The sequence below is a fragment of the Trichosurus vulpecula genome, chromosome 1 (genome assembly GCF_011100635.1).
Source record: "Trichosurus vulpecula isolate mTriVul1 chromosome 1, mTriVul1.pri, whole genome shotgun sequence".
NCBI lineage: Eukaryota > Metazoa > Chordata > Mammalia > Diprotodontia > Phalangeridae > Trichosurus > Trichosurus vulpecula.
Genome location: NC_050573.1, coordinates 265,077,334 through 265,105,008, shown reverse-complemented (window position 1 = coordinate 265,105,008; position 27,675 = coordinate 265,077,334). Strand labels below are relative to the sequence as shown.

General features: G+C 39.0%; 1 protein-coding gene and 1 pseudogene across 1 annotated transcript in view; one reads left to right on the top strand and one right to left on the bottom strand.

The window, feature by feature from the left end:
• LOC118855654 overlaps positions 1-15,859 on the bottom strand; it is a 38,057-nt pseudogene extending 22,198 nt beyond the window's left edge.
• Positions 1-27,675, top strand: part of PXDNL (peroxidasin like) — a 570,999-nt gene that overhangs the window by 170,259 nt on the left and 373,065 nt on the right. The window contains exon 2 of the mRNA XM_036767090.1: positions 17,639-17,710. Within this exon, the coding sequence (XP_036622985.1) occupies positions 17,639-17,710 (72 nt within the window). The remainder of the gene's footprint in view (positions 1-17,638; positions 17,711-27,675) is intronic.

Here is a 27,675-nt window from a genome sequence, read left to right as displayed (position 1 = left end):
ATTCCTACTAATGCTACCCTAATGGAAATGCTTATTATTAACTGCCTGAACTACTTAAGTAAATGCCTAACCGTTTTGTCTATTGTCTTCAAATTCTTTCATCAACCCACTAAATAAGGTATGTAAAACACTCTCTACATCTTAAAGTGCTATGTAAATATTAGTTGTTGTTGTGCCACTAGCAAGCTAATCTTTGTTATGTATAGGTCTGATCACGTTACTTCTCTGTTTAAAAGCTTTTATAATGACTTCCTGTAACCTACCGAATAAAGTTCAGACTCCTTAGACAAATGTTGTTATTGTTTTTTTTTTTTCCTAGCAGTTTTAAAAACCACTTACATTGGTAGAAGGAACAGTCTTATTGAGGAAATCATAGAATTATAGAAATATATTAAAATATTATATGTTTTCATAAGGAAAATTTTAAAAGGAACAACTTTGTTATATGTACCAACCAAGATGGTCATCTAACCTAGATGAAGCCCGGTAATAATGGGTATGGCAGTGGATTTGGAATCATGGGACCTAGGCTGGCTCCAGTAAGTGGGCAAGATGCTTAAGCTTTCAGATCATTAGTTTCCTCATCTATGAAACGGAGATATTAACACTTGTGCTTCCTTCGTAAGAATATTTTAAATGTGCTTGTTCATTTTGTGAAGATTAGTTTAGTTAAAGGTAGACAGTATGAAATATGATGAATAAATGAATCCATTTAGCCAGGAACAAATAAGCTGTAGTAGGTCATAATTTCCTGATATAGATCACAGAACTTAAATGGAGGCAAGCTGTAAATATGAGCGCCGACCCTCACCAGCTGTACAACTATACGAAGGTGCAATTTTACCACTGAGATTCTTTGATTCTTTAAGAGGTTTGGTCATCTGGTTTTCTAGGTCCCAAAAGATGAGAAGGTGTTATTCTAGGAAAGAGCTGGCCTTTAGACTGTAAGCTCTTTGAGGGCAGGCCTGTCTTTTGACTTTCTTTGTTTCCCCAGCATTTAGTACAGTGCCTGCCACATATAGGAGCTTGATAAATGCTTGTTGACTTACAGACAGGCAAACAGAAAAGGAAGATGTCTCAACTGATACCTTAAAGTGAAAGGTCACCTAGGCCACTAGGTGGCACCATAGTGTATAGTGCTGGGCCTGTAGTCACGAAGACCCTAGTTTAAATTTGGCCTCATTGGCTAGCTATATGACAAATTGGTGAATCACTTAACCTCCGTCTTAGTTTCCTCAGCTGTAACATGGAGATAATAATAGTACCTATTTTACAAGGTTATTGTGAGGATCAAGGGCAGCTAAGTGGGCTAGTGGATAAGTGCTAGACCTGGAGTCAGAAAGACTCATCTTCCTGAGTTCAAATCTGGCCTCAAACACTTACGTGTTGTGTGACCCTGGGCAAGTCACTTAACCCTGTCTGGATCAGTTTCCTCATTTGTAAAATGAGCTGGAGAAGGAAATGGCAAACCATTCCATTATCTTTGCCAACAAAACCCTAAATGGGATCACAAAGAGTAGGACATGACTGAAAATGACTGAACAACTGTGAGGACCAATTGAGACAATATTTATAAAGTGTTAAACACAATGCCTGGCACATAAACACTTAAATGCTTATTTGTCTCCAAATAAAGTTTGACTATATTCAGTAAGTCTGTTTACAAAGGAAACAAAAATATGATACAGTTTAGAAAGCTTTCACCTGTTTAAAGTTGGAAAGGATAGGAGAGATCATCTAGTTGGGGGGGGGTAGGGAACCTGTACCTCCAGGCCACATGTAGCCCTCTAGGTCAAGTGCGGCCCTTTGACTAAATCCAAACTTCACAGAACAAATCTCCTTAATAAAAGGATTTGTTCTGTAAAATTTGGACGCAGTCAAAAGGCCTCACCCAAGGACCTAGAAGGCCCCAAATGGCCTCACAACTTCCTCAAGTTCACAAATCAGGAAACTGAGTTTCAGAGGAGTTACTGACTTGTCCAAGCTCGCACAGGAGGTAAGTGGCAGGGTTGGGATTTAAACCAATGTCTTCTGACTTCATACCCTGCCTTCTTGCCAAGAGGCTATGCAGATTCAAGAATAATTAAAGCGGGCAAAGTTTTTGTATTTGAATAGTAATCTTCAGTTACTGTAAAAACAAAACAAAACTCCAAACAAACCTCATTCTTCCCTCAGTGAGCCTGATAAATCAAGCTTTATTAAGTATCATTATCTGTAAGTGACTTCGATACAGTTAAAAAGTTATATTAGTTGCATGTGAGTGTGACTAGAGTGAAAATCCATACGACTTGCAGGTGTTCCCTGGCCTCAGGGCAATTACATCAAATTAAACCACTTTTTGTTCTTTTCTTGAGATGGCAAGTCCTTGACTTTGAAGAGAAGCTAACTCTTCGGTGACATCTGCTGGAAGTGCTGAGTGCAGAAACCGAGGAAAACAGGGATGAGAATTTCTGGTCTTGATAACTAGCACCAGTTTGTTTGTGCAAAGCAATGTGAACATTTTCCATACTTGGATTTGTTGTCTTCTGTCTGTATCCCTGTGGCCCCAGATTTAAGCAGGATGGAGACTGGCCCCTCGGTTGTTTTGTGTCTGGTTGTCACCTTCGGAGGCCGGGGATTCTAGTCTTGACTCTTTCACTAACTAGCTGTGTAAATAAATCGTTTTGTGTCTCTGGGTCTCAGTTTCTTCACCTGTACATGATGGTGTTGAAATAGGTTTAGATAGTTTCTAAAGTCCTTTTGTTTTAAAGTTCTATCATTCTTTTGTCATCTTTAATTTCTAAAAAAATCATATTTTAGGTACTTGACAGTTGCGGTTACCCTACTTGTTCTTCTCTAAACTTGGCAGCTCCCAACTCTGTGCCTTCCAAAGAATGCCCTTTCTTCTTAGTACTACCTTTAAGGTGTAGCTTCTTTGCCGCCTCCTGCAGGAAACCTTTCCAGAGCCCCTATTTATTATTGCTCTTTCCCTCCTCAAATTATCATATATGTTCTTACATGCTTATGCCCTATATCCCCTCCAGACAAATGTAAATGCTGTAGATACTCAAGAAATACTTTTTGGTTAAATCCATTGATGCCCTGGCACCTTGAGAAACTGATTACTTAATAGATATTAATAACTATGGAGTTTGTGAGAAAAGCCTACGGCCTGCTCTCTACTGATTCTTTGCATTAGTTTTAGAACTGATTCTTTCTATTCTGTGCACAGAATATAGAGTGAGGGCTTAAGTGAATAAAATTGAATTTCAAAAAAAAGGAATAATTGGACAGGACAACTTTTAGTGTGTGATTACATTACTTTCTTTAAACTATTATAAATTCTAAAACCTATGTTCTATACTTAAATATAAACATAAAAGCATTTTATAGCCTCAGACAAATAGTTTTTGTTTTCTGCGTCCTCCCTCCATCAGTAAAGGAATTAAAATTCTATTATATAGCTTCAACTCACTTCAAAAAGTCTTATCTGATCTGGAACTTATAAAAGAGACTTGCTTAATAAACATTGATTGAACTTTGTACAGAGCTTTAAGCTGCTAGGCACTAAGAAAGCCCTACCTAGGGTTATAGTCCCTTGGCTCCAAGAAAATAGACTCTAGATGAAGAGACAAGGCAAGCACACAAACCAGACAGTTAAGAAAATATGCTAGTATCTGACTAGATAGTGAATTAGTAGAAGATGCAATAGGTCCTGTAGGATTACAAAGAAGGGGAAGATTATTAGACAGCTGTAGGCCTTGAGGTAGACCTTGAAGGTTGGGGTAGGATTTATATTAGGTAATGGAGCAGTACATTTTTGGGAAGGAAAAGAACTGTTAGGACAGTATGAGCAACACATCCCATATAGAACTTTACAAAAACTATTTCCTTAAATCCTTTTCGTAGTCTCATATCTTATTATGGTGGTTAATAGGCAGGTGTTTATATCTATATCGATATCAATATTTATATCCACATCCATACATATTGCTTTGCATATTTTGGTCATATATATGTGTATATATTTTTACTAGTTGCAAAAGTGGAAAAATGGAATGTCACATTTTCATGCTAATGAATGATATATATTAATTTCAAGTAGAGAGGCAACCTGTGCTGTTTTTAAAAGATAACAGCTGACTTGGTCAGCACTAAGGCTGGGGAAAGCAGAGGAGTGGCCACAGCTGTGTGGCATCGTGTCTGTGTGTTGTGGTTAAGGGGAGCATTAGCCAACATATTTAAGGAAAAACAAGGTTATTGCCACTTCCCAGAAGATTAATTGTATTGGTTGCTTTTTGGGCCTTTAGGCAATTTGGGTCATTGGCAGAGTTGGACTCAGGTGGGCCTAGGATGGGTCTAAGAAGATTATGACTACAATGTCTGAATTTCCTGTAGAGAAATTGCCTTGATATGGATATCTCTGTGCTCTTCCCTGGTGAGCCACTGATCAGTAAGGAGGCAGCCAGACACGTATCTATGTGTTCTTTCCCTGGGTGTCAGGTGTTCTGTGACTATGCTTGAAGCTATCCCCTGGTGGTGAGCAATTGGTTTTCCAGTAAGGCCTTGTCTGTAACGAAGATGCCTTTCAATGCCAGCTCTGGCTGCTTTTCCTATCTTTTCCCCTCAGGTTATGTTTGACAGACCCAACAGAACCTTACTCCTGGCACAAGATGGACACCTACTCTCTTTCCTATGTCATTCTGGAGAACCCAGAGCAGGTGGTTCACAGGTGGAGCAAGCAAGTGCAGAATTTTCAGGCTCACCCTGACAGGCCTATATTTCAGCAAAGCCTGTCCATTCTATTGATATCTGCCTTACTCCATTGACACCTGAGGACATGATAGCATCACACCTGTCTCTAAATGCCTTTGTTAGACATTGTCTCTCCTTGGTCAATGTGAACTAGGATTTAAAATGCAGCCTTTTAGTTTTGTGACAGATCAGCTACAGGTAGCATTTGTGAGGAGGAGATTAGTAGAGATCACTGTAGAATGGGCTGATAAAGAAAAATGGTTTCCCTTCTAGGGAGTTAGCAGTTCAAGGGAAGTTTCTGTCTATTTGGTGCAATCTACATCATAAGCATGAGATCATGCAGGGATTATGATGTAGGAGGGATGCTTATTGTTATCTTCTATCCATAAATTTTGCCAAATGATATCCTTCTTGGACCAGGGAGATAGGAAATTGTTGGAAATATTTCAAAAGGGGCAAAGGAAAGACTTAAAGATCCACCTATCAGGAATTCTATATGTAGAAAATTTGGTAGTCTTGGTTGATAAGACTGTTCAATTAAATACCCATATATAAAATAGGAAGATGTCATTTACTGTCCCTAAGTTTGGGGCCATTAAGATGACTAGAGAATTTTGAGTGATTAAAGCTGTGGGGTCAGAGATTGCAGTTACCTAACATATAGAAGTACAGAGTATGTTCTCCTAATATGTCACCCCCATTTATCTAGCCCAGCAATGCCAAAATTATCCAGGATAAAGACTAGTTCAGAGGACCTTCAGGAAGGCAAGCGAGCCCAAAAAGTGTTCAAGGAGAGGCTAATCAGAGACCTATTCCTTAGAAAAGGGCTATACTCTGCTTACTAGGATCTTGTCACCTTGCCCAGTGGTACAGGTAACAACCTGTCTAGGGGAAGAAGCCATCCTTTTGTAGAGAAAGAAGTTGTTGGGTATGGGAAATTTTCACCTGTGCTCATGCTCCTGGGAATGTTTACCTGTGACCAGGACCAGGGGGGATTTCATAGGCATAAGCCCTGATGCATTCTGTGTCTTTGGAAAATTATACAGTATATAGCAGAGATGACGAATACGTAACCAGCAGGGTGCATGAGGTGTGTAACACTCCAAGTGTGTCCTGAGCCAGATTAAAATGTAGCTTCTATCTGATTTTAATGTGTTGACACATTAATAAAGAAATATATAAACGTATATTGTTTTCTAAGTCAATATGCAGTCCACAGTGATCCTTATGTACAGTTTAGGCGGCACATTTTTATCTAAGTTTGATGCCAATGGTATATAGCTTAGTCATGAAGAGGGTTTTATACTCCAGAAGAAAACCATCTTGTGGTGGTAACAGCTAAAGTAAGTTCCCTGAGATGAAAATATGACCAGCAGTAATGCTAAGACATGGGTGATAGACTTAATGGCATGGAATAATTACCACTAGAGAAATTCACTGTCAAAAACAGGTGATTATAAAGATGTTGGCAACTGTCAGATATTCCAAAGATCAGAGGAAGGTTGTCCATTACTTTGCTTTGGGAGCTCATTTCCTCTAGGTACACATAAGAAGGTTAAATCACATCACACTTCATAAAGAGAAGGGAAAAAAAGAGAGGACTTCTAAGACAGGTTGTTGTCGGTGTTGTTGTTAAAGAAATAGAAACATGGTTCAGGGCAGCAGTTAGCCTGTTCAGTGCTTATGCAGGAAGGAGCGACAGAACAGGCTTTTGTGGCAGCTTGTGAATGTGGCATTGACCAGGAAGTTTAAGGATTTCCTATGGAGAAATTCTGCTGTTGTGGATGTGAATCTGTGTCTCTTTCCCAGTGAATGGAGATAGCCTGGGGAAAATGTGTCTCTGTGTCCCATCCTTGGGTGTAAGATGTCCTGTGTTAATACTTAACACCATCCTCAGGAAGGCAGGGGTTCAGTTTTCCAGCAGGGACCACATCTGTGCTCCTTTAGAGATAGCCCCAGCTACATTTCATACCATTGTATTTATCTCCAGACCCCACCCCATGCTTTCAAGGGCATGTTCGACAGCCCAGACACAAAAATCAATAATACACTAGCCAGCTTAAATAGCTATTTGGAGTTCTTTGAATAGATTAGAAACAGCATGGGAAGAGAAATTGCTTTTAGGGGTAAAATTACTTAGAAAACAGCAAGATACAAATTTAGTGTTCCTGGAAAGATGAAGTATGTGTGTGTTCAGTGGGAATAATTTTTCCCCCTTAAGTGTAGAATTGAACAATTCCTTCACTTCAAGTCAATGATAAAGGGATGAAGGTATTTTTCTGCTTCTTATGTTCATTTAATGGATAATAGATTATGTGTGAGAACACTGGTCAGGCAGCAATCAAGGGTGACTACATTAACGAGTGAAATTATTCTGATTTTGGTTTATTTCAGTAAGTATTCTTAGTTTTTTTCCCCCTGACCTTTGAAAAATACTTCTGCAACTCTCCTTATATTTGTAGCTCCTTAGGAGGGATACTGAGTGAGAACAGAAACTCAATTTGCATGTCAATCACCTTTCAATCAGTTAAGAATGAAGGAGTTTGTCCTTCCGAAAATATATTTCTTGGGATGTCTTATTCTGATTTAACTCCTTTAAGCCCCAGGAGGCAGTGGGGCTATCAGAGAAACCCAAGGCTTTCCATGTTTACTTCAACTACAAAGGCACCATCAGTCTCGATAACCCTTGACTGCTTCACATTTTGGAGTCTACACTCACCTTTGCAAACTGTCCTGATATCTTCATTTTTGGACTTGGGACTGGTCTCTTTGCTCTGTGGACTTTGAAACGATTTCTTCCCCTCTTCATGCCTTTAAATGCCTCAGCTCTCTGTTTCCCCAAGATAGATCCTCTGTTGGGCTCTGTCCACTTAGTAAGTGCTCACCAGGTGCCAAGAACTGTGCCAAACACTGGGGATTAAAAAAAAGAAGCGGAAAAACAGTCCTTGCCCTTGAGTAGCTCACAATCTTATCCAGTCTCTGCCCTATATCTGCAATGGTAATTAGTCCATTTTATAACAGTAGGTTCTAGGGAGAAAGATCGATCTTCCATCATGAACATGAAACACTGCCCTTTGATTGTTTGCTACTCCTTATTGGACCCCAGATATGCCTACTTTCCCCTGTTGGTTTCTTATTGCTTAGGTTAAGATAGAGATAGAGGGTAGATCTGTGGTTTCATTGGTACAAGGATCTCTTGGGTAAGAAAAATCCCTCTACCAATGCAGTTTGTCAATTTTTCTTGAACTTGTAGTCTTAGAGAGTGGCCTCTGGCCACACAGTGGTTGAGTGACTTGCCCAGGGTCACAAAGGCAATATGTGTCAGAAGTAAGGCTGATATGTGTCAGAACCCAGGCTATCTTGTTATTGAGACCATCTGTCTCTCCACTACACCACATTGCCTTTAGATTAACTTGTGAATCCCTTTCCTTGAAAGTATCCTTGGGATGTGACAAGATTGTTGGTACTTAGCAATGAAAGAGACAAGGGAGAGACTCTGATGAAGAATCTATATACCGCCCAATTTTTGGAGTTATTGTAATAGTACATAAGTACTCTAGGGATTTTTGATTTCATAATTAAGGATATTTTCTTCACTGTTTGTAACCAGAGTGACCTTTGTTTTCTTTGAGTGACTCAGCTTACCTCATTGAGCCTCGATGGGCACTGGGGGCTTCTCTTCTGGGGCAGGAAGCCCAGAAACCATGCCAGGAAGAAGAGAACTTCCTGTGTGATGAGTCATGGGGCAGGCTGAGGGGAGGTGTTGACTCCAGAGCCACACCCTATTGGGTGTTAACCTAGTCTACGCTAGGGGGAGAGGCCAACTCAAGAACCAATTGGCCCTGGTCATTCAGGCCAAGCTTGATAATGTCAAAAACTCTATAAGGGGGGAGAGGACAGCTTGAAGATCTCTCTTTCCTTTTCCGGTTGTCATGGGAGCAGTGGGGAACGTGACTCTGGGCCAGCCCTTGCTCTCGGGCTGAGCCCAGATGTTGGTAACTATGAATTGTATTGGGTCTGTCTGTTGATATTTGTAATTTGTTTGTATTTAGTTCTGAAGTTCGGGGTAGTGGTTTTGTTTTCCCCTGAACTAAATGAATGTTCTGAACTTAAGGGTACTGGCTGTTTGTTCCCCTGAACTAGCTGACTGTAATCTGTATTTGGCTTGTCTGTTGATGCTTGTCTCTTTGCTCCCCTGAACTAATTGAATGCTAACTGAATGCTGGCGTTTTCCCCTGAACTAAATGAATGTTGTCTGTATGCTAACTGAATGCTGGATTAAAGTAAGCTGGTCAACCTCTTCACCTGCTTTCCTTGTTTAAGCAGATAAAAAGAACCTGTGCTTTCCTGTCGTTCCGGCAGCCTCCTGGGTGCTGGCTGTGGCGGGGATCTTACGGCCCCACAGAAGCTACTAGCCGGATTGTTAATACACTGCTGCAGACTGAAAGTTTTCTTTAAACTCAGTAATAGGTCTCAGGGAATTGCTTAGGGAAAAAAAAATGCATCTTCCCAGGTCGTACCTGGTGATGAACCACCCCGACCTTAGGGTGGTTCTTAGAAGCAGGAGAAATTTTATAAGAGACCTTTTCATCACTTAAGACCTTTATAACAGGGTAAGTGTATCAGAGCTTGTGCTTCTCAGGAATAGCCTCAGAAAACTCAGGGTCTCCTCCATGTCATAGTGAGGCATCAGAGAGGACTCTGGGGAGGTGGTCTAGTAATAAGTCTCTTTTTCATGGTCTTAAGTTCAAGTCTTTTTTCTGGTGTAAAGGTCTCCATTTGACCTTCTAAATGAAGCCTTTCCTTATCCCCTCAACTGCTAATGTTTCTCTTCCAGACTTCCTTGTATTTAACTACTTTGTATTTATTAATTGTATTTATCATGTGAGGTATTATTTGTAAAGTGTTTAGCATAGTGACTAGGACATAGAAGGTGCTATATTAATGTTAGCTATTAGCTATATTCTCTTTATATTTATCCTTTATATACTTAAATACACATAAGTATGTATATATATATATATATACATATATATATGTATATATATATATTTCTGTTGTTTTAGTCATGTCTGAATCTTCATGACCTCATTAGGGATTTTCTTGGCAAAGATACTAGAGTGCTTTGCCATTTCCTTCTCCAGCTCATTTTACAGATGAGGAGACTGAGGCAAAAGGGCTAAGTGAGTGGCCCAGGATCACACAGCTAGTAGGTGACCAAGACCAGACTTATATTCAGGTCTTCCTGACTCCAGGCCTAGCTCTCTATCCACTACTGCTACACATACAAACACACACACACACACACACACACACACACACACACACGCACGCACGCACATTGTTTTCCCCATTAGAATGTAGGCTTTTTGTGAATAGGTCTTCTTTGTGCTTCTATTCTCAGAGTCAAGCACAGGGCCGGGCACGTAGTTGGTGCTTAATTGATGCTTGGCGATTGGTATCCACAAAGCTGAAAATCTAAATAAGCCATAGAGACAGAGAGGGATATGATGTACTTTTCAGACAAGCAGAGCTTGAGCATAAGGTGAAAGGGAAGAAGTTGAAGAATAAACACGCACAAGGCAAAATGACAATTGACAGGAAGTGACACTCACTGTCCATCTGACCTGTCCTTTCCTATGCCCCTCTCTTGAACTAGTGATACACAAATTCAGGAAACAGTCATAAAAAGGATTGGAGAGTGCTACTGGCAACTGAGCTATGGTAAGCAAGAAGAGCAGTGACATTGAGATTTGGCTCTAGCTCTTGAATATCATTCCCTCCACCTACATATTGTTCTTCCTCTTGCCCCCAGCTGGCCCTCAAGTCTTCAGTTGAATAGCATTTGGGAATTGGGTTGTATTTATTATACTTTTCTTATTACTTCTAGAGTGATCAGCCACGGTGGGGACTCTTTATCTTTCGACTTGGGTTTGGGGTATGCCTATATATTGCACTGGGGGCAGTTGAGGTCTGAAAGATGTTGGGTGTACAGCTGTAAAACAGATGTTTTCTTTCTTTTTTTTGTTTGGAGGGGGGAAGACAAGGCAATCGGGGTTAAGTGACTCTCCCAAAGTCACACAACTAGTAAATGTCAAGTGTCTGAGGTCAGATTTGAACTCAGGTCCTCCTGGCTCCAGGGCTGGTGGTCTACTTACCACTCTACTTAGCTGCCCCTATTTTATTTTCTTTATCAATTTTATATAAAGACTGAAGATGCTTTAGTCAAGCAGGGAATCTCTTTGGTTGATTTTATTATTTTATCATCACATGAAATAGGGTTCAGTAAAATTGAGCAGATTTAGGAAGGGGGTAAAGTTTTCTAGTAGGTGAGTGCCCAAGAGCTAATACTGACTGGGTAAATATGCACTCACCAAATCCCTCAGACCAGTGAGAGAAACCCAGAGAGAATCAGAAGGGTGGAAGGTCATCTATTCTCCCAGAACCACGGAGACCTTAGCACCACCTCAGAAGTTTCCTCTAGTGTAGGGCAGAATGCATAATCACTAGGGTGAATATTAGCACTTCCCAGGGCCCCTTTCAGTTAATTAGATCAGTGCAATCCCTAGCAACTCCACCTGGTGGTTAAATAGGTATTTCATGTTGCAAATTTAGTGATGTGTTAAGTTGATAGTCAATTGTTGAAGCAGCAAATTATGAAAACATCTTGATGGGTTGCTGAGTATACAAACACTTGTAGGTTTTTTAGACAAGTGTTTAGACAAGTATCTAAGTGATCTTTTTAATTTCTCTGCCTCCCTCCCCCACCCTCCCACTCCCCCAGCATTGAGCAGTGTCCTGCTCGTAGTAGGTCCTTAATAAATGCTTGTTCAATGAACCAGGAAATAAACTAGGAAAAATTTTCTGTCACAACTAGCCATTAGAAGCTAGTCATTTAAAAGAGGTTGGGGGGGCACCCATGTAATTTGGATATTTTCATTTTAACATCCAGTTTAGTAAACCAAATGATGACACATGGCATTTAGGCAGACCTCAGGGCTTCTGCTTAACCATGAGGCACAGTCACAGCAAATCATTTACCCATTTTAATTGAAAATTAGCTACTATGAAATTGTGGCTCTTCTGGAAAACTGGGCTCTAGGGAAAAGATAATGAGATGCACTGGATTTAAAGGAAACTGGACTGAGTTTTTAGAGTGTGGCAAAATTTCCTACTTTTATTGAATATCTTCTGCATTTCTCCAAGTACAATTTTTCTTTTTTAAAGCTGTAATTGCAAGCTGGAAAATACATGAATAATAACAATGTTAACATATCTATGAATTTTTCCTTTGAACGTAAGCTCTTTGGGAACAGGGACTGATTTTTTTTCATATTCTCAATATCTAGCGCAGTACTTGGTGCACAGTAGGCATTTAACAAATGTGTGCTGAATTGAATTTTCCTATTCAAATCAACCCATATTGAGTGTTTGCTCTCTACACAGGTCATTGTGGTAGGAAAGGCAGAGGGTACAATAATGAATCCTGATTTTTGAACAGCTACCACACAATTATATGTCCCCATCTTCAAAAAGAAAAAAGGGTCGTGATAAATTCAAAAGAGCTAAAACATAAAGTTAAATGTACTCAGTACCCCAAGGGAAAGGTAAATACACTGTTGTCATGGATGTTTGGAGGACCAAAAGAATGAATTTGGCTGGAAGCCGAGCCTAAAAGCACTCGGTAAGATTTCAGCAAGTAAAGATTGGAGAAGTGAACTGGGTGTGGTGTTCTAGGTGGAAAGAATAACATGAGCAAAGGGGCAGAGGTGGAAAAGTGGGAGTTGTATTTGGGAAAGAGAATAATTAAGTTTGACGTATGTGTGTAGTAGATAGTGTCTAACAAGACTAGAAAGGTCAGTTATATATAAAATATAGTGGATCTTAAATGCTAGACTAAAGGAAGGGAGGAATAAGCCATTTATTAAGTGCCTACTATGTGTCAGGCGCTACACTAAGCACTTCACAAATATCTCATTTGCCCCTAAAAACAACCTTGGCAGGGAGGTGCTTTTATTATCTCCGTATAACAGTTCAGAAAACAGAGGCAGACAGAGGCTAAATGATTTGCCCAGGGTCACATAGCTAGTAAGTATCTGAAACTGGATTTGAACTCAGGTATCCTGGGTTCCAGGCCCAGTGCTCTATTCATTGTGCCACCTAGTTGAGTAAAAATTTCCATTTAAGTCTGTATAGACAACAGGGAATCAGTGAAGGGTTTTTTTTTTTATCAAGGACGTAACATGGTAACACTTGTGATTTAGAAAGATGTATGCAACTTCAGCATGTGTATGAACCTAAACACTTATAGTAGAAATGAAAAAAAGGTCAATGAGAGCTGCCATTGAGGTAGAATCATTAGGATTTGTGGTCACTGATTGGGGCTGAAGGATAATGGAGAAGGGGGTATCAAAATCAATTAATCAACAAGAACTTGTGAAATGCCTTCCATTTTCCAAGTATTGGGCAGATACAAAGACAAAAAAAAAATTAGAAAAAATCCCTGCTCTAAGCAGACTTAGAGTCTATTGAAAGGAGATAGTATATGCATCAAGAATGGAGGACATGGCACTAGCAGCTGGGCTCAGGAAATGCTTAATGTAAAAGGTAGCACGGGACCTGAAGTTAGAAGGAGGTTAGGGATTCTTGGAGGCAGAGTTGAGACTAGAGGGTATTCCAGGCGTTGAAGAAAGCCAGAGCAAAGATGCAGATGTGAGAAAGTGTAGTATGTTAGGAATGACAAAGTAGCCAATTTGTCTCACTTGTAGAGTGTGTAAGATGTTGTTATATGTGATAAATCCAGAAAGGCAAGTTGAATCCAGGTTGCTAAAAGCTTTAAAAACCAAACAGAGGACTTTGTATTTGACTAGAGGTCATAGGATACCACCGAAGTTTGAGTAAGGCAGTGAGAAGGGCAGACTTGTGCTTTAGGAATTTTTAGGGGCAGGGGTGGGAGAACCTGCAGCCTCTAGGCCATATGTGGCCCTCTAGGTCCTTGCATGCAGCCTTTTCACTGAGTCCAAGTTGTACAGAACAAATCGTTTTATTAAAGGGATTTGTTCTGTGAAGTTTGGATTTAAAGGGCCACACTTGAGGACCTAGAGGGCCACCTGTGACCTGGAGGCTGCAAGTTCCTCACCCCTGATACACTATTATAAGAGTCTGGATGAGAAGTGATGAGAGCCTGGACTAGGGTGATAACCATGTGGGAGAAGAGGATGCATATGACAAATGTAGAGGTAGAACCATCAAGATTTAGTAACTGACCTTGATGTGTAAGATGAAGAGGGTGAGTCTAATGTTTCATACTTGGATGACTGGAAAAGTAGCAGTGCCCTCAATAGAAATAGGAAACTTTGTAACAGATGGATTTTGGGGAAAAGATAACGGAATTCTTGTTCAGATACGTTGAATTTGAATTGCCTATAGAATGTCCAGTTCAAAATGCCCACTAAGCAATTAGTGATTTGTGAATAGCACTCAAGAGAAGACAAAGTCTAGATATAGAAATCTGGAAGTCATGATGATGATAATGAAATTTATGAGTTTCAAAATGAAACTGATCAGTGCCCCAAGTGAAAGAATATGGAAAGAAAATGGTAGTGGGCACAACACAGTGCCTTTGGGATGTACTTATCCATCATACAGATAATAATCTCACAGAGGAGACGAAGGAGGAGTAGTCAGCTACATAGGAGGCTAACTAAAAGAGAATTGTATCACAAAAACCATTTGAAATGTTGCATGAACTTTCAGGTGAAGTTACTGTATTTATTATTAGTTTTATTTAACTGTTTCACTTTGTTACAAGAGATCTCTCATGACAGGGGGAGTAAATGTTCACAATATAAAGATGAAGGTACAAATGGGAGTTAAATGTAAAAAAGTATGAGAATTGAGAAAAGTGTATCAAATTTGGCAGCTTACAGATTGATGAGATTGGAGAGATGACCTTGAAGTTTTTAACCAGGGTGATTAGGAGAAGGATGGTGCCATTTATAGAATCTGGGAAATCAGAAATAGGAATAGATTTTTGGGGACAGTGGGGTGGGAGTAGTGATAGCTGATGTAGTGTATTAGGTTGTGGACTTTTGGAGTATAAGGTGCTGGTAAGATATGTAGATAGAGGTCAACAGGTAATTGGAAATTCAAGATTAAAATTTAGAGTAGGGATCACGCTCGGAAGTGCATTTGGGAGAATTGTCCAGATAGAAATGATCATTTAAATTATAGGGTGGGTGGTATATAAGATTGTCAAGTGGGGGGATTTGTATAGAGAGGAAGGAAGGATGAGATGAGTGCCTTGAGTTATGCCTGCATTTAAGGAATAAGATGAAAAAGTGGAGCCATTGAATGTAAGATAGGCAGAATTGTTAGCATATGGGGAGTGCCCGTGTCAAGAAGGAGTGAGTGCTACAATGTTGCAAGGAATATGAGGATTAGAAAAAGTCATTGAATTTGACAATTGGGATGTCATTGACCTTGAAAGCTACTTCTGGGGATTTCACAGTCAAAAATCAGATTGAAATTAGAAGGGAGTGGGAGGTAAGGTAATGAAAGCACTGAGTGTAATCTATGCATTGAAGTCAGGATAGTATAGTCACTTGAGGGAGTAAGAGACTCCCTCTCCTCCAGGTGAGGAAAGTTAGAGATAATTAAATAGGCTCTGAGGAATAGGGGAAGAAGCTAGTGGAGCACAAGAGATTGATAATGAAAGACAGAATAGGCATAATTGATGGAACAGGACAAGAGGGGATTTATTTTTATAGAATCACAGAATTTCACAGTGGGAAGGGACCTCAGAGACCAACCTCTGCCTCAACAGGAATATCCTCTATACCGTCCTTAACAAATTGCCACACAGTTTCTGCTTGTGTATCATCAGTGAGGGGGAACCAAATACCTCCCGAGGAATCTTAATATTAATAACTGACATTTATATAGGTCTTAAAAGTTTTCAAAGTATTTTATATCCATTATCACGTTTGATACTTTTGGACAGCTTCAGGGGCTGGGACATTTTTCCTTGTAGCAAACTTAAATCTCCTTCAGCTGATCCTCGTGTGACGGCTCCCTCAACATCCTGCATAGTTGCCTTCTGATGTTCTTGAGCTTTCAAAGGCATTCCTGAAATATGATCCTTCAAACTCAATATCATCCTCCAAATGTGTTCTGAACTGGAGTCAGTGGGATAGTAAAGTGGGACTCTCCACTTTAAATAAGTGGGACTCCCCATAGAAAATAAGCATTTATTAAGCACTATGTGCCAGCACTGGCTGTACTAAGGGCTAGAGATACAAAGAAAAAGCAAAAATACTCCCTGGACTCAAGAGGCTAACACTACGACCTTTAATTTGGACTCTATGCCTCTCTTAATGTAGCTTTTGGGGGTCTGCCACGTTATCCTCTTGCTTTATATTGAGCTTGATGTCCATTAAAATTCCCAAGTATCATTTACAAGAATTCTCTTCGGGACATATCTCCTCCATATTGCATTTCTGTGTATGGCTTTTTGAACCTAAGTGTAAGAATTTGTACTTATCCCTGTGATAGTATACATTTGATGTTTGGCACCACATTCTAGACTTTTGAGATCTTTTTGGATCCTGACTCATCATCCAAGATTCCAGCTATCTCTCCTAGCATTGTTTCCTCTTCAAATTTGATAAGTATTCTATTTATTCTTTCATCTAAGTCATTGATAAATATATTAAACAGAACAGTGTCAAGCACAGATTCTGGGATACTCCTCTAAAGAAATTCCTCCAATTTATAATTGTTAGTGACTTTAATGACTATCCCAGTGGGTCCAGTCATTCAATCAGTCCTGAACCTCTTCTCTGCTCTATGATTTAGCTCACATCCCTACATGTTGTTCATAAAGCTACCATTAGAAACATTGTCAAAAATTTCTGAAATCTAGCTATGCTATGTTTGTGACAATAGCTATAATGAGAAACATGCCCATGGAAGACAGATTTGAAAAGTAGGGAAGAAGGAAAAAAGGTGGGGTAGAGGGGGAGCATATTCTAGCCTACCATTTGGTAGCTTCCTATTTCAGCTAATTATCCTTATAAACAAGCTGCTAAGTTCTTTTGTTTCTATGGTGCTGAAATGCATGTGCTGTTAGAACCCTCTAAATTTTGCACCCGGGACAAAGTCCAATTGCCCCATTCTAGTTATAGCTCTATCTATATCACATCTCTAACCCACTTGTCTTGTAACACTATTAAAAAAGGAAATAAGATCAGTGCGATATGATCTACTCTTTTGCAGTGAATCTATGTTAATTAATAAAGTTTTCATCATATTACTTGCCTTGAATTAGTTCCTGCTTAGAAGACCATTGATCAAGCATGGTTTTAAGAAAATTATTATAAACAAAATGTTTTATTTCAATAATTGGCTTAATTATTCACTTTAGCAGTGGCTATCTGGCCTATGCAGACTATGTCAACTGATGAAAAAACTTGTGATAAATAGTACCAATTATTATTATGTTGTAGGTATTAAGGAAACAGCAGATCTTTGCCACATTAATTTGCATTTGCATAATGACACAATATCTAGGTATTGCTGTAGGTTTAGTGTCAGGAACATGGGGTTAGGGATATGATTTTCACCCCCCAAAAGGACCAGAAGCATAACAAGAGCCTGAGGTATATTTGTATAATAGCTCTGGCAAAGGCTTAGCCTTGTGTATTAGAGAGAAATGGGGCTTCTGGCTGAAGGTTTTTACTGAACAAAGATGGAAGCTTTGGGTGAGGCTTGTGAATTGGTAGAAGAAGATCATGGTAACAGCTTTAGTTTTAAAAGATTGAAAACCATAAAACATTTGAAAGCAATGATGAAATTAGAATTAATATGTGATCCTCTTTCTCCCTCTTCCCCCTTTTGTCTCCAGGGATTTGCGATTTAACAGAATACGAGAAATTCCATCTGGCTCCTTTAAGAAACTCAAGAATTTGAACACCCTGTAAGTATTGATGACCTAGCAGTAGGATTTTATGTGTAGACAGTGTTTATTTGACATATATTGGTACATTGCTATCAGTTTATCTCATTATAAATATGTGTGGTATAGGATTTGCTATCATTTCCTATAAGGGATTCTTGATTCCATAAACAAGAGGAGATATATTTTTTGAGAAAGGAAAACCTCATTTGAGATTAAAAAGGATCTTTTTAGTTTTAGGTTTCAGCTTTCCATGGGAAATTAATCTTGTCAATATTGAGAAACAAAGTAAACACAGGCTAATGGGAAAGATAGGGTGAGACATTTGCAGTAGGTTTAGTCAGCAAAATTCTGCCCTTTGCCTCCTACCCATTTTCTCCAGCCTTTTGTATCTAGACATGGAATAGCTAGAATAGAGTCCAATTTTCTCAGGATGCATATTTCTGAATCATCATTCAGAGGTAAGACCTAGGTGAGAGGATGCCAGGAAGCAAGCGTGACAGGAAACCACTTTTTCTTTTTCTCATTCACCAGGTAGTTGATCTCCCCATCACTATGTTTAGGGCTCTAGAAACTACAAAATGGAAAACAAAAATTGCATGAAACCTGAAGGAGTAGGAAGTAGAGTTGGAATAAGGAGACTTCACATCATTTTCATCTCCTGCAGCACTACCTGATCTTGTCCCACCCCCTGATTTGGGAGTTTGAAGTTTCTATTACCTTATTTTATATTATACCCTAGCTGAAAATTGGGGGATAGTGAAAAGTAGTGTTTGCTCTTGCTTCCTGGTGATGACGAGACTGTTTGGGACACCTTCTGAACTACTGACTTATTCAGTGGACTACTTTACTTAGTCTTCTTTGTTTCTCAGACACCTAGGTACTCCTTGAATAGAAAATACAGAGGACAAAAATTAATTGGTTAATTCCTGAAGCTTATTTGTTTCATAATTAATAGTTTGTTTATTTATTAACCATTTAGAAAATTGCATGTCTTTGTTAGACACCCTGCTCCAGCTAGTAGTTTTTTTTTTTTGAGGGGTGGGAAAGAGTGGTTATGGAGGAAATAATGCGTTTCCTCTTCCAGGCTAGCAATGCTTGGCATCTTTAAGGGATGGCCCATAGCACACCTCAGTAAACTTGACTCCAGGAGGGAGACATAGAGGTGAGAGACCTAACTGAAATGTGTTTTAGTCTGGCCCAACCTTTCATTTTATAGGGGAGGAAACTGAGGCAAAGTGACGGTGTGTGTGTGTGTGTGTGTGTGTGTGTACACCTGATAGGACCTATCTAGAAACCAGTGAGGCTTTGGACTGTGATTTTAGTCTTTGCATTATGGCATGTGACCTTTACATCATGAGTTAGGGTCCCAGTTAGGCTGCATGACTTTATGTTACTTTATGTTCTCTTGGCCTGTTTCAACAATTTGGCTAGTGGCTGCTGTGGGGGTGAAAGACCAACAACAAGAATGCTGTAAGCACAGGTTCTTTTGTTCTGCTTTACTAAGGAAAGTCATGCTAAGGGGTTAACAACCTTATTTCAATCCAACATACAAATATCATTCACTTAGTTCAGGGGAAAAAGCCAGCACCCTCAACTTCAGAGCAAATATAAACAAATTACAAACATTCATTATAAACAGACCAAATACAATTCATAGTTGCCAAGAAAGCATCTGAGTTGACGAGCTGGGAGGCTCTTATAGCGGCTGCCCAGAGTCCCACTCCAACACTCTTCTAGTAAGTGAGAACCTTAAGTAAATAGCTTTGTTCTCTCTTTTTATACAGTCTTTGGACATCATCAAATGTCATCTGAGTGACCAGAACTTAGGCACATACCATTGGCTCTGGTCTTAGCAACTCCCTTTAGGGCCCTGGCTTAGCACCTAGTAATTAGGGGTTTGAGCCTGGGGTTTAGCACCTAGTTAGACTCAATCAAAGAGACTTAATTAATTTATCATTCTAAAACAATAAAAAAGTTCCAACTTAATTGATATTACATGGCCTCAGTTTCCTCATTTTGAAAATAAAGATCAATTAGATGATCTCAAATTTCCCTTACATCTTTAATCTTCTAGGATTCTAAATTTTGTTACAATTCTCTTTAACTCATCTCCATTACAGGAGCAGGTTAACTTTTCTCTAAAATGAAAAGATAAAAAAAAAATAGCTCACACAGAATATAGGTTTGTGCCCTGGAGTCTATTAACTTTTTTTAAAAAAAATATTTCAAAATAGTTGCTTCCCTTTGTAACCCTATATATTTTATTTTATGCATTTAACAACAGTATTTGAGAAGGGTCTCAAGGCCAGACTGCTAAAGGGGTCCATGACACAGAAAATATTAAGAAAGCTTGTTCTAAGTGAAAAGGAATATAATTATCCAATTAAACTATCTTTGATGTTGCTTCCCCATTGTTATTATTTTGTATATCATTTGTTGTTGTTCAGTTGTTTCAGTCATTCCTGACTCTTCATGACCTGATTTGGGGTCTTCTTGGCAAAGATACTAAAGTGGTTTGTCATTTCCTTCTCCCGATGACTTTACAGATTAGGAAACTGAGACAAACAGGACTAAGTGATTTGCTCAGGGTCACAGGTCTTTCTGACTCCAGGCCCTGAGCTTATATCAGTAAGGCAAGATTCATGACCTTGAGGACGACCATGAACATGTCTGAATGGTTTGGAGTCTCAAAGTATGAAAAACTCTTTATGTAGAAGGCAGAAGAAGTACAACATTTATTTAGACTCCAGAGGATCAGATCCGAGAACCAATACCCCCAATTCAATATAGTAGCAACTATATTCCAAAACCAGTAAACCCAGCTCAATGTAGTAACAAGGAAATTATAACACAGTATTATAGCAAGGAACCAAGTCATCCTTTAACCTTCCCCCCGCCAGGGCCTTCCTGTAAACAATCACTCATGAATCCTAATTCTCTGCTCTGCACTCTCTTCTGTAGCTCTGCCGACCCTGGTTCTCTCAATGTCTGCTCTTCAGTGCCCTCTTGATGTCTGCTGCCTTAATGTCTTCATCTCAGTCCTGCTGTTCTCAGTCCTGCTGCTCTCAGTCCTGCTTCCCTTCAATTCTGCTTCCCTCTTCAGTTCTGCTCCTTTTTTTATAAAGTTCTAGCCAGCATACAGTCTAGCTAGCTAGAATTCAGACTTTTTATACAGTCTTAGTCTTTTTATGTACTCTAGCTGACTAGAACTCAGGTCTCTGGCTGAATTCATGACTGACTAGAACTCAGTGCAGATACCATTGGCTCTGGTTTTAGCAATTCCCATTAGGGTCCTGAAGGCTTCACTCACACATCACACCCATTGGCTTAGCACATAGTAAGTAGGGGCTTTAGGCCTACTTACAAACAAAGATATAATCAAACTTTCCCACCTAGGCCCACCTGAGGCCTATTGAATGGGTGGGGAAGGTCTTCGATCACATTAATACTGTAGAGGTCTACTCACTGTGCCACCTAGCTGACCATTTGGATATCATACCAGAATGCTAGCAAGGAAATATAATGACATATCATCACAAATGAATGAAAAGTAGTGATATAATTGGTTAAAAATGACTAACTTCACTTCTTGTTTCAAGGATCTGTGACCTCCTTGAGCTGTGTAAGCCCATTCTGGATGTGGACTGCAAATCCCTCTGCCCTAGTAGACATTTGATTGAGGTGCTGTAGCTTAAAAAAAGCCTTGTATTAGCTAGTGGTCAGGTGATGACCGTCTCTCAACAGAGGTAGGGCAGAAACTATCCCCATCTCCGGGTCTCTACTTAAAGTCTTTTCAATTTGATAAATACTTCTAGAGCTTATGCTGACCAAACACAACCCTTAGCACCTGAATGTTCACCTCCATGCCATATAGAGGCCTCAGAGTAGAATTTTAGGAAATAGAAACTACTTAATCTTTGAAATAGTCATAGGAATTTGAAACCTGAAAAATAAATGATAAGAATTTATTATGTTTTGGTTCAAGTAGACCAGCCATAGAAGCTCCCCTCTTTCCCTTTGGCTCAAAGGACCCCTTTTTACAGAATTAATGACATCAAAACATTGCCAGGGAATGTGAGAGAAGAAGCCTCTGTTGAGGGAACTGAAAACAGTGATTATTGCTGAAAAGGAATATGCTTTTGGGAAGTCAGAGTCTAGGTTTTCTGGTACAGCATATGATACAATGAACAGGGGAGACTCTTGTGAATGACCTTGAAATTGGTCTATTTAGATAAGAATTACGCATGGTGATAAGAAAAACTGTCCTCATACTTACAACTACTTATGATATTCTTGATACATGCTTGATGAATATCAGAGCTTTTTCCAAGGCAAAAGTGTGATTTCTAAAGCTCTCTCTCTCTCTCTCTCTCTCTCTCTCTCTCTCTCTCTCTCTCTCTCTCTCTCTCTCTCCCTCTCCCTCTCCCTTTATTTGCAAAATATTATATGTGTCAGTACTAGGGCAAATTTTCTAAAAATTAGGTAAGAATCAATAGGTAGCATATGTGGACCATTCTCTTTGTTGTTTTATTTCTTCAATATTTGGGTATTAAGTATTCAGGCAACATTGATTTAAAAAAAAATAAATGCATTCTCAAAGTTTGCAGTAAAACAGATTTTTGTTAAGTTAATACAATTTTTTCCTGCTGATTTCCATTATAGAACAAGTGATATGTTTTGATAGGAAAAAAAAAGAACTGAGATATTATAAAATCACAGTTAATTCAGTAAACTCTTTGAAATTATGTTATTGAAAGGAAGAGCAGGTAGGTGGCATAGTAAATAAAGCTCAGGGCCTGTAGTCAGGAAAACCTGAGTTCATATTTGGCCTCAGACACTTACTAGCTGTGTGGCCCTGGGCAAGTCACTTAGCTCTGTTTTCCTCAGTTTCCTTGTCTGTAAAATGAGCTGGAGAACAACAAACCACTCCAATATCTCTGCCAAGAAAAATCTAAATGGGGAAGAGTCAGATATGACTGAAAAATGACTGAACAACAACAAATCCAAAGAAAAACATAACTTTCTGTTGAAATATCAATAAGACATCCTAATAAAACCCACTTCTGTATGCAAAATAAGGCCCTGAATTAATGAAGGATCTGTGATTTCCTAGGAACTTTAGGAACTTTTCTAGGAACTTAGCAACTTTTTCCATTAACAAAGTTCTACTATAAAATGGTTGGTTGTTGTCCTTAGTTCTTGAAGAGGACCAAAACGATATCACTATGTTAGAGTCAAGTTACAGTGTGTCCAACTGTGACTGAGCAGGCCAATACAAGCTCAGAATGCTCTACCACAGGTCAGACACAAATAGTCCATGTGAACATTTTGGGTAAATTCTCTAAATTTGCACATCTTGCGCTTCTTTTGAGCTACTACCAATTCTGTTTTGCTCATAGAGCACAGCACCTTCTCTGATGAGGATATGCCATGCAGGGCAGTCCTGTGCCAGTGTCTCTTATGTCACATAATCAATTCCATAGTTCTTGAGAGAGACTTTGAGAGTGTCCTTCTATAGTTTTTTCTGACCACCATGTTAGTGCTTGCTCTATGTGAGCTCTCCATAAAATAGTCTTTGGTAAAGCACCTATTTGGCATTCAAACAACATGGCCAGCCCATTGGAGTTGCACTCCCTGTAGTAGAGTTTGAATGCTTGGCAATTTAGTTTCAGAAAGGTCCTCAGTTCCTGGTATCTTACCCTGCCAGGTGATCTTCAGAATGTTCTAAGACAATTCAAATGGAAGCAATTCAGTTTCCTGGCATGGCGCTGTCCAAGTTTCATAGGCATACAACAACAAGGTCAGCACGCCCCAACACTCCTTCCACTTTGGTCTTGGCTTGTAGCCTTTTCAAGTCAAAGAATTTATTATCAGTGTGTTGTGTAGAAAATAACGGCGAGACGAGACTTGGGCTCCGTGGTAAATTTAAGTGTGGATTTATTGATTAAGTGCGCGACTACCTGGAGCATACACTCAAATCAGGCAGTCTCGAACTGAGGGACTGCAAGGCTTATAAAGGCAAAAACCACAATTAAACAATTAGGGAGGATGCCTAGCAGAAGCAATGACGTACAGAAGCAAAGAATAGCCATTGGTTGGATCCGTAGCTAGCTAATTTGGGAATATGGTGCAAGGGTACAGGGTGTAACCATCTTGTGACATGGGGGTCCCTTCCAGGGTGGTCAGTTTCCTAGAACAGGGTGGAGGGTACAGGGTGGAACTTCCCAGAACAGGCTGGGGTCATGTTCTGGGTAATGGGTGGAGGACCTCTGTACCTTCTGCTTGGTCAGCTATGTTCTGGGTGGAGGGACCTAGCTTGGTCTAGCTTGGTCAGCAGAACAGTTGCACCATAACCCAGGGTGTGGGGACCCTATGTGGTAACAGGGTGGTCCTTCCTTAAGATGAACTTGGACTGATCCTTGCATGTAATGCTGTTGTAATGCTGATTCAAGGGAAAAAGGGTTTCAGGGAACTAGCCTTGGGCAATCTACCTAGAACTATGCCTTAAGCTGTTTCAAGCCATTACAGGGTGTAGGACAAAGACAAAGACACAAAGGAGATTAATGGTGGGCTCAAAGGGGATTAATAGTGGGGGGGATTAATGGTGGGTTTAATGGTTGGCTTCATTTGGGTGTAACAAATGTTGTAGCTGACCTTGATGCCATGTTCATCTTCATTGAAGGAGTTTGACAACATAGCTGAAAACATCATGTTAAAAAGCATGGGAGTGAGCACACAGCCTTATTTCTCTCCATTGGTATTTGGGAAAGCACAAGAACATTGTCTATTATCCAGAACCCAGCAAGCATGCCATCATGAAATTGATGTACAATGCTGATGAACTTCTCTAGACAACCAAATTTTGACATAATTTTCCATACGCCCTCATGACTGACAGTATCAAAGCCGATAACATTATAGGTAAAACCAGAGAGTTGCCTGAGACACAAAGATTTTAAGTGACTTGCCCACTAAGTATCAGAGATAGGATCTGACTTCTAGTGCAACACTATATTCTTTAGGACAGGCTACCTTTTGTGCCACTGAATAAAAGACCTCAAAGAGCCAGATCTTGACAAATCCTTTCATCAGATGAATCCAGTGTAACACTTTTTTTTTCTTGTTTGGCAGGGCAATTGGGGTTAAGTGACTTGACCAAGGTAACACAGCTAGTACATGTGTCAAGTGTCTGAGGTCGGATTTGAACTCAGGCCTTCCTGACTCCAGGTCCGGTGCTCAACTCACTGTGCCACCTAGCTGCCCTTCTTTTTTTTTCTTTAAGCGAGAAAATTATACTTTATTTTGTACTCAGAGTTTGTCAGTTCATGCTCTGGAGGTGGAGAGCAGTTTTCATCATAAGTCCTTTGCAGTTGTCTTGGATCATTTTATTGATCAGAGTAGCTAAGTCTTTCATTATTGTTTTGCTCTTATTTTGTACAATGATCTCCTAGTTCTTTAAAAATATTTTTTAACATTTTCATTTAAAGTTTTGAGCTCCAAATTCTATTCCTCTTTTCCTCCCTCCCTCCCCTCCCCTCTACCTGAGATAGCAACACTCAGATGTTGGCTATGCATGTGCAATTATGTAAAACATTTTCATATTAGTCATTTTGAACCAGAAGACTCAATAAAAGAAAAAATGAAAGAAAGAAAGTGAAAAATAGCATGCTTTCGGTCTGTATTCAATCAGTATCAGTTCTTTCTCTGGAGGCGGATAGTATGCTTCATTATTAGTCCTTTGGGATTGTCTTAGATAATTGTATTGCTGAGAATAGCTAAGTCATTTGCAGTTTTTTATCAAACAATATTGCTGTTACTGTGTACAATGTTCTCCTGGTTCTGTTTACTTTACTATGCATCAGTTCATGTAAGTCTTTCTAGGTTTTTTCTGCAATCATCCTGCTTGTCATTCCTTATAGCATAATAATATTCCACTACAATCATATACCACAGCTTGTTTATCCATTTCCCAATTGGTGGGCCTCCTTTTGATTTCTACCTCTTAGCCACCACAAAAAGCTGCTGTAAATATTTTTGTATAAATAGGCCCCTTTTCCTTTTTTTTGGATGACTTTGGGATATAGACCTAACAGTGATATTTCTGAATCAAAGGATACGCACAGTTTTATAGCCCTTTTGGCATAGTTGCAAATTGTTCTCCAGAATGATTAGGTCAGTTCACAACTCTAATGGTTCATTAGTGTCTCAGTTTTCCAACATTCCCTCCAACATCCAATATTTTCCTTTTTTGTCATATTGGCCACTCTGATAGGTATAAGATGGTACTTCAGAGTTGTTTTAATTTGCATTTCTCTGATCAATAGTGATTTAGAGCATTTTTTCATATGACTATAGATAGCTTTGATTTCTTTGTCTAAAAGTTGCTTGTTCATATCCTTTGACTATTTATCATTTGGAGAATGGCTCTTATTTTTATAAATTTGACTCAGTTCTCTATATATTTGAGAAATGAGGCCTTTATCAGAGATACTTCTTGCAAAAATTCCCCCATTTTTCTGCCTTCCTTATAGTTTTGGTTGCATTGGTTATGGTTGTGCAAAAACTTTTTAATTTTATATAATTAAAATTATCTATTTCATATCTTGTAATGCTCTCCATATCTTCTTTGGCCCTAAATTCTTCACTTATCCATAAATCTGACAGATAAACTACTGCATGTTTTCTTAATTTGCTCATGGTATCATGCTTTGTGTCCAAATTATGTTCCTATTTTGACCTTAGTTTGGTGTATGGTGTGAGATCTTTGTCTATCCCTAATTTGACCATACTGTTTTACAGTTTTCCCAGCAGTTTTTGTCATGTGATGAGTTTTTGCTCCAAAGGTTTGTATCTTTGGGTTTACTACATACTAGATTACTATGGTCATTTACTATAATGTAATTTGTACCTAATCTATTACACTCATCTACCACTCTATTTCTTAGCCAGCATCAGTTTATTTTGATAATTAACACTTTATAATACAGCTTGAGATCTGGTATGGCTAGACTACCTTATTTTGCATTTTTTATTGATTCCCTTGATATCCTTCAACTTTTATTCTTCCAGATAATTTTTTCTAATTTTTTTTCTAGCTCTATAATATAACTTTTAATAGTTTAACAGTTCCATTGGTATGGCATTGAATAAATAGATTAATTTAGGTAGAATTATCATTTTTATTATATTGGCTTGGCTTATCCATAAGCAATAAATATTTTTCCAGTTGTTTTGATCTCACTTTATTTGTGTGAAAAGTGTTTTATAGTTGTATTCATATAGTTCTTGGTTTTGTCTTGGCAGATAGACTCCCAAGTATTTTATATTGTCTACAATTCAATATAACACTTCTAACTGGAATTTGTGGACTCATACTTGGCCCTTTCCCCATCACTTATATGTATAATATCTCTTTATCATATCTCTGACTAGATTGTAAACTAATCGATTTGTAGTTTGATGTACAATCATCTTTTCCCCTCTATTCTATTATGTTATAGAAATGCTTGTTTTATTTCTTAAGTTCAGAATAAAATAAATAAAATAAAAATAAAAACCTCTATGAGATTGGGACCATGAATAATCTAAATTTAGTATCTCTGGAAATGAATTTTGAATGTACTGTATTGAAGTTAGACTACATGACTATTTTTCAGAAGGGCAGGTAATGGACCCTTAATCTCACAGACCTAAGGAACTCTTTCTAATGAGAAAATACCTTCCACCAGAGCATATCTACACTTGCTCTGAAACTTCTTGTCTTACAGAGTTGTCAGAAGTATTGAGAATCAGAATGATTTACCCAGAGGGTCATTCAGCCAGTACAAACCCACCTTTATCCACTGCGTAACAGTGCCAACTACGTGACTTCTAATGTCTCTTCCAGCTTAAAGGTTCTATGATTTTTCTGTATGAAAGTCGTCATTGGTGGGATAGGTTCTTTTTAGTTAATATTTTTAAAAATGTATGGCCAAAAGAACAAG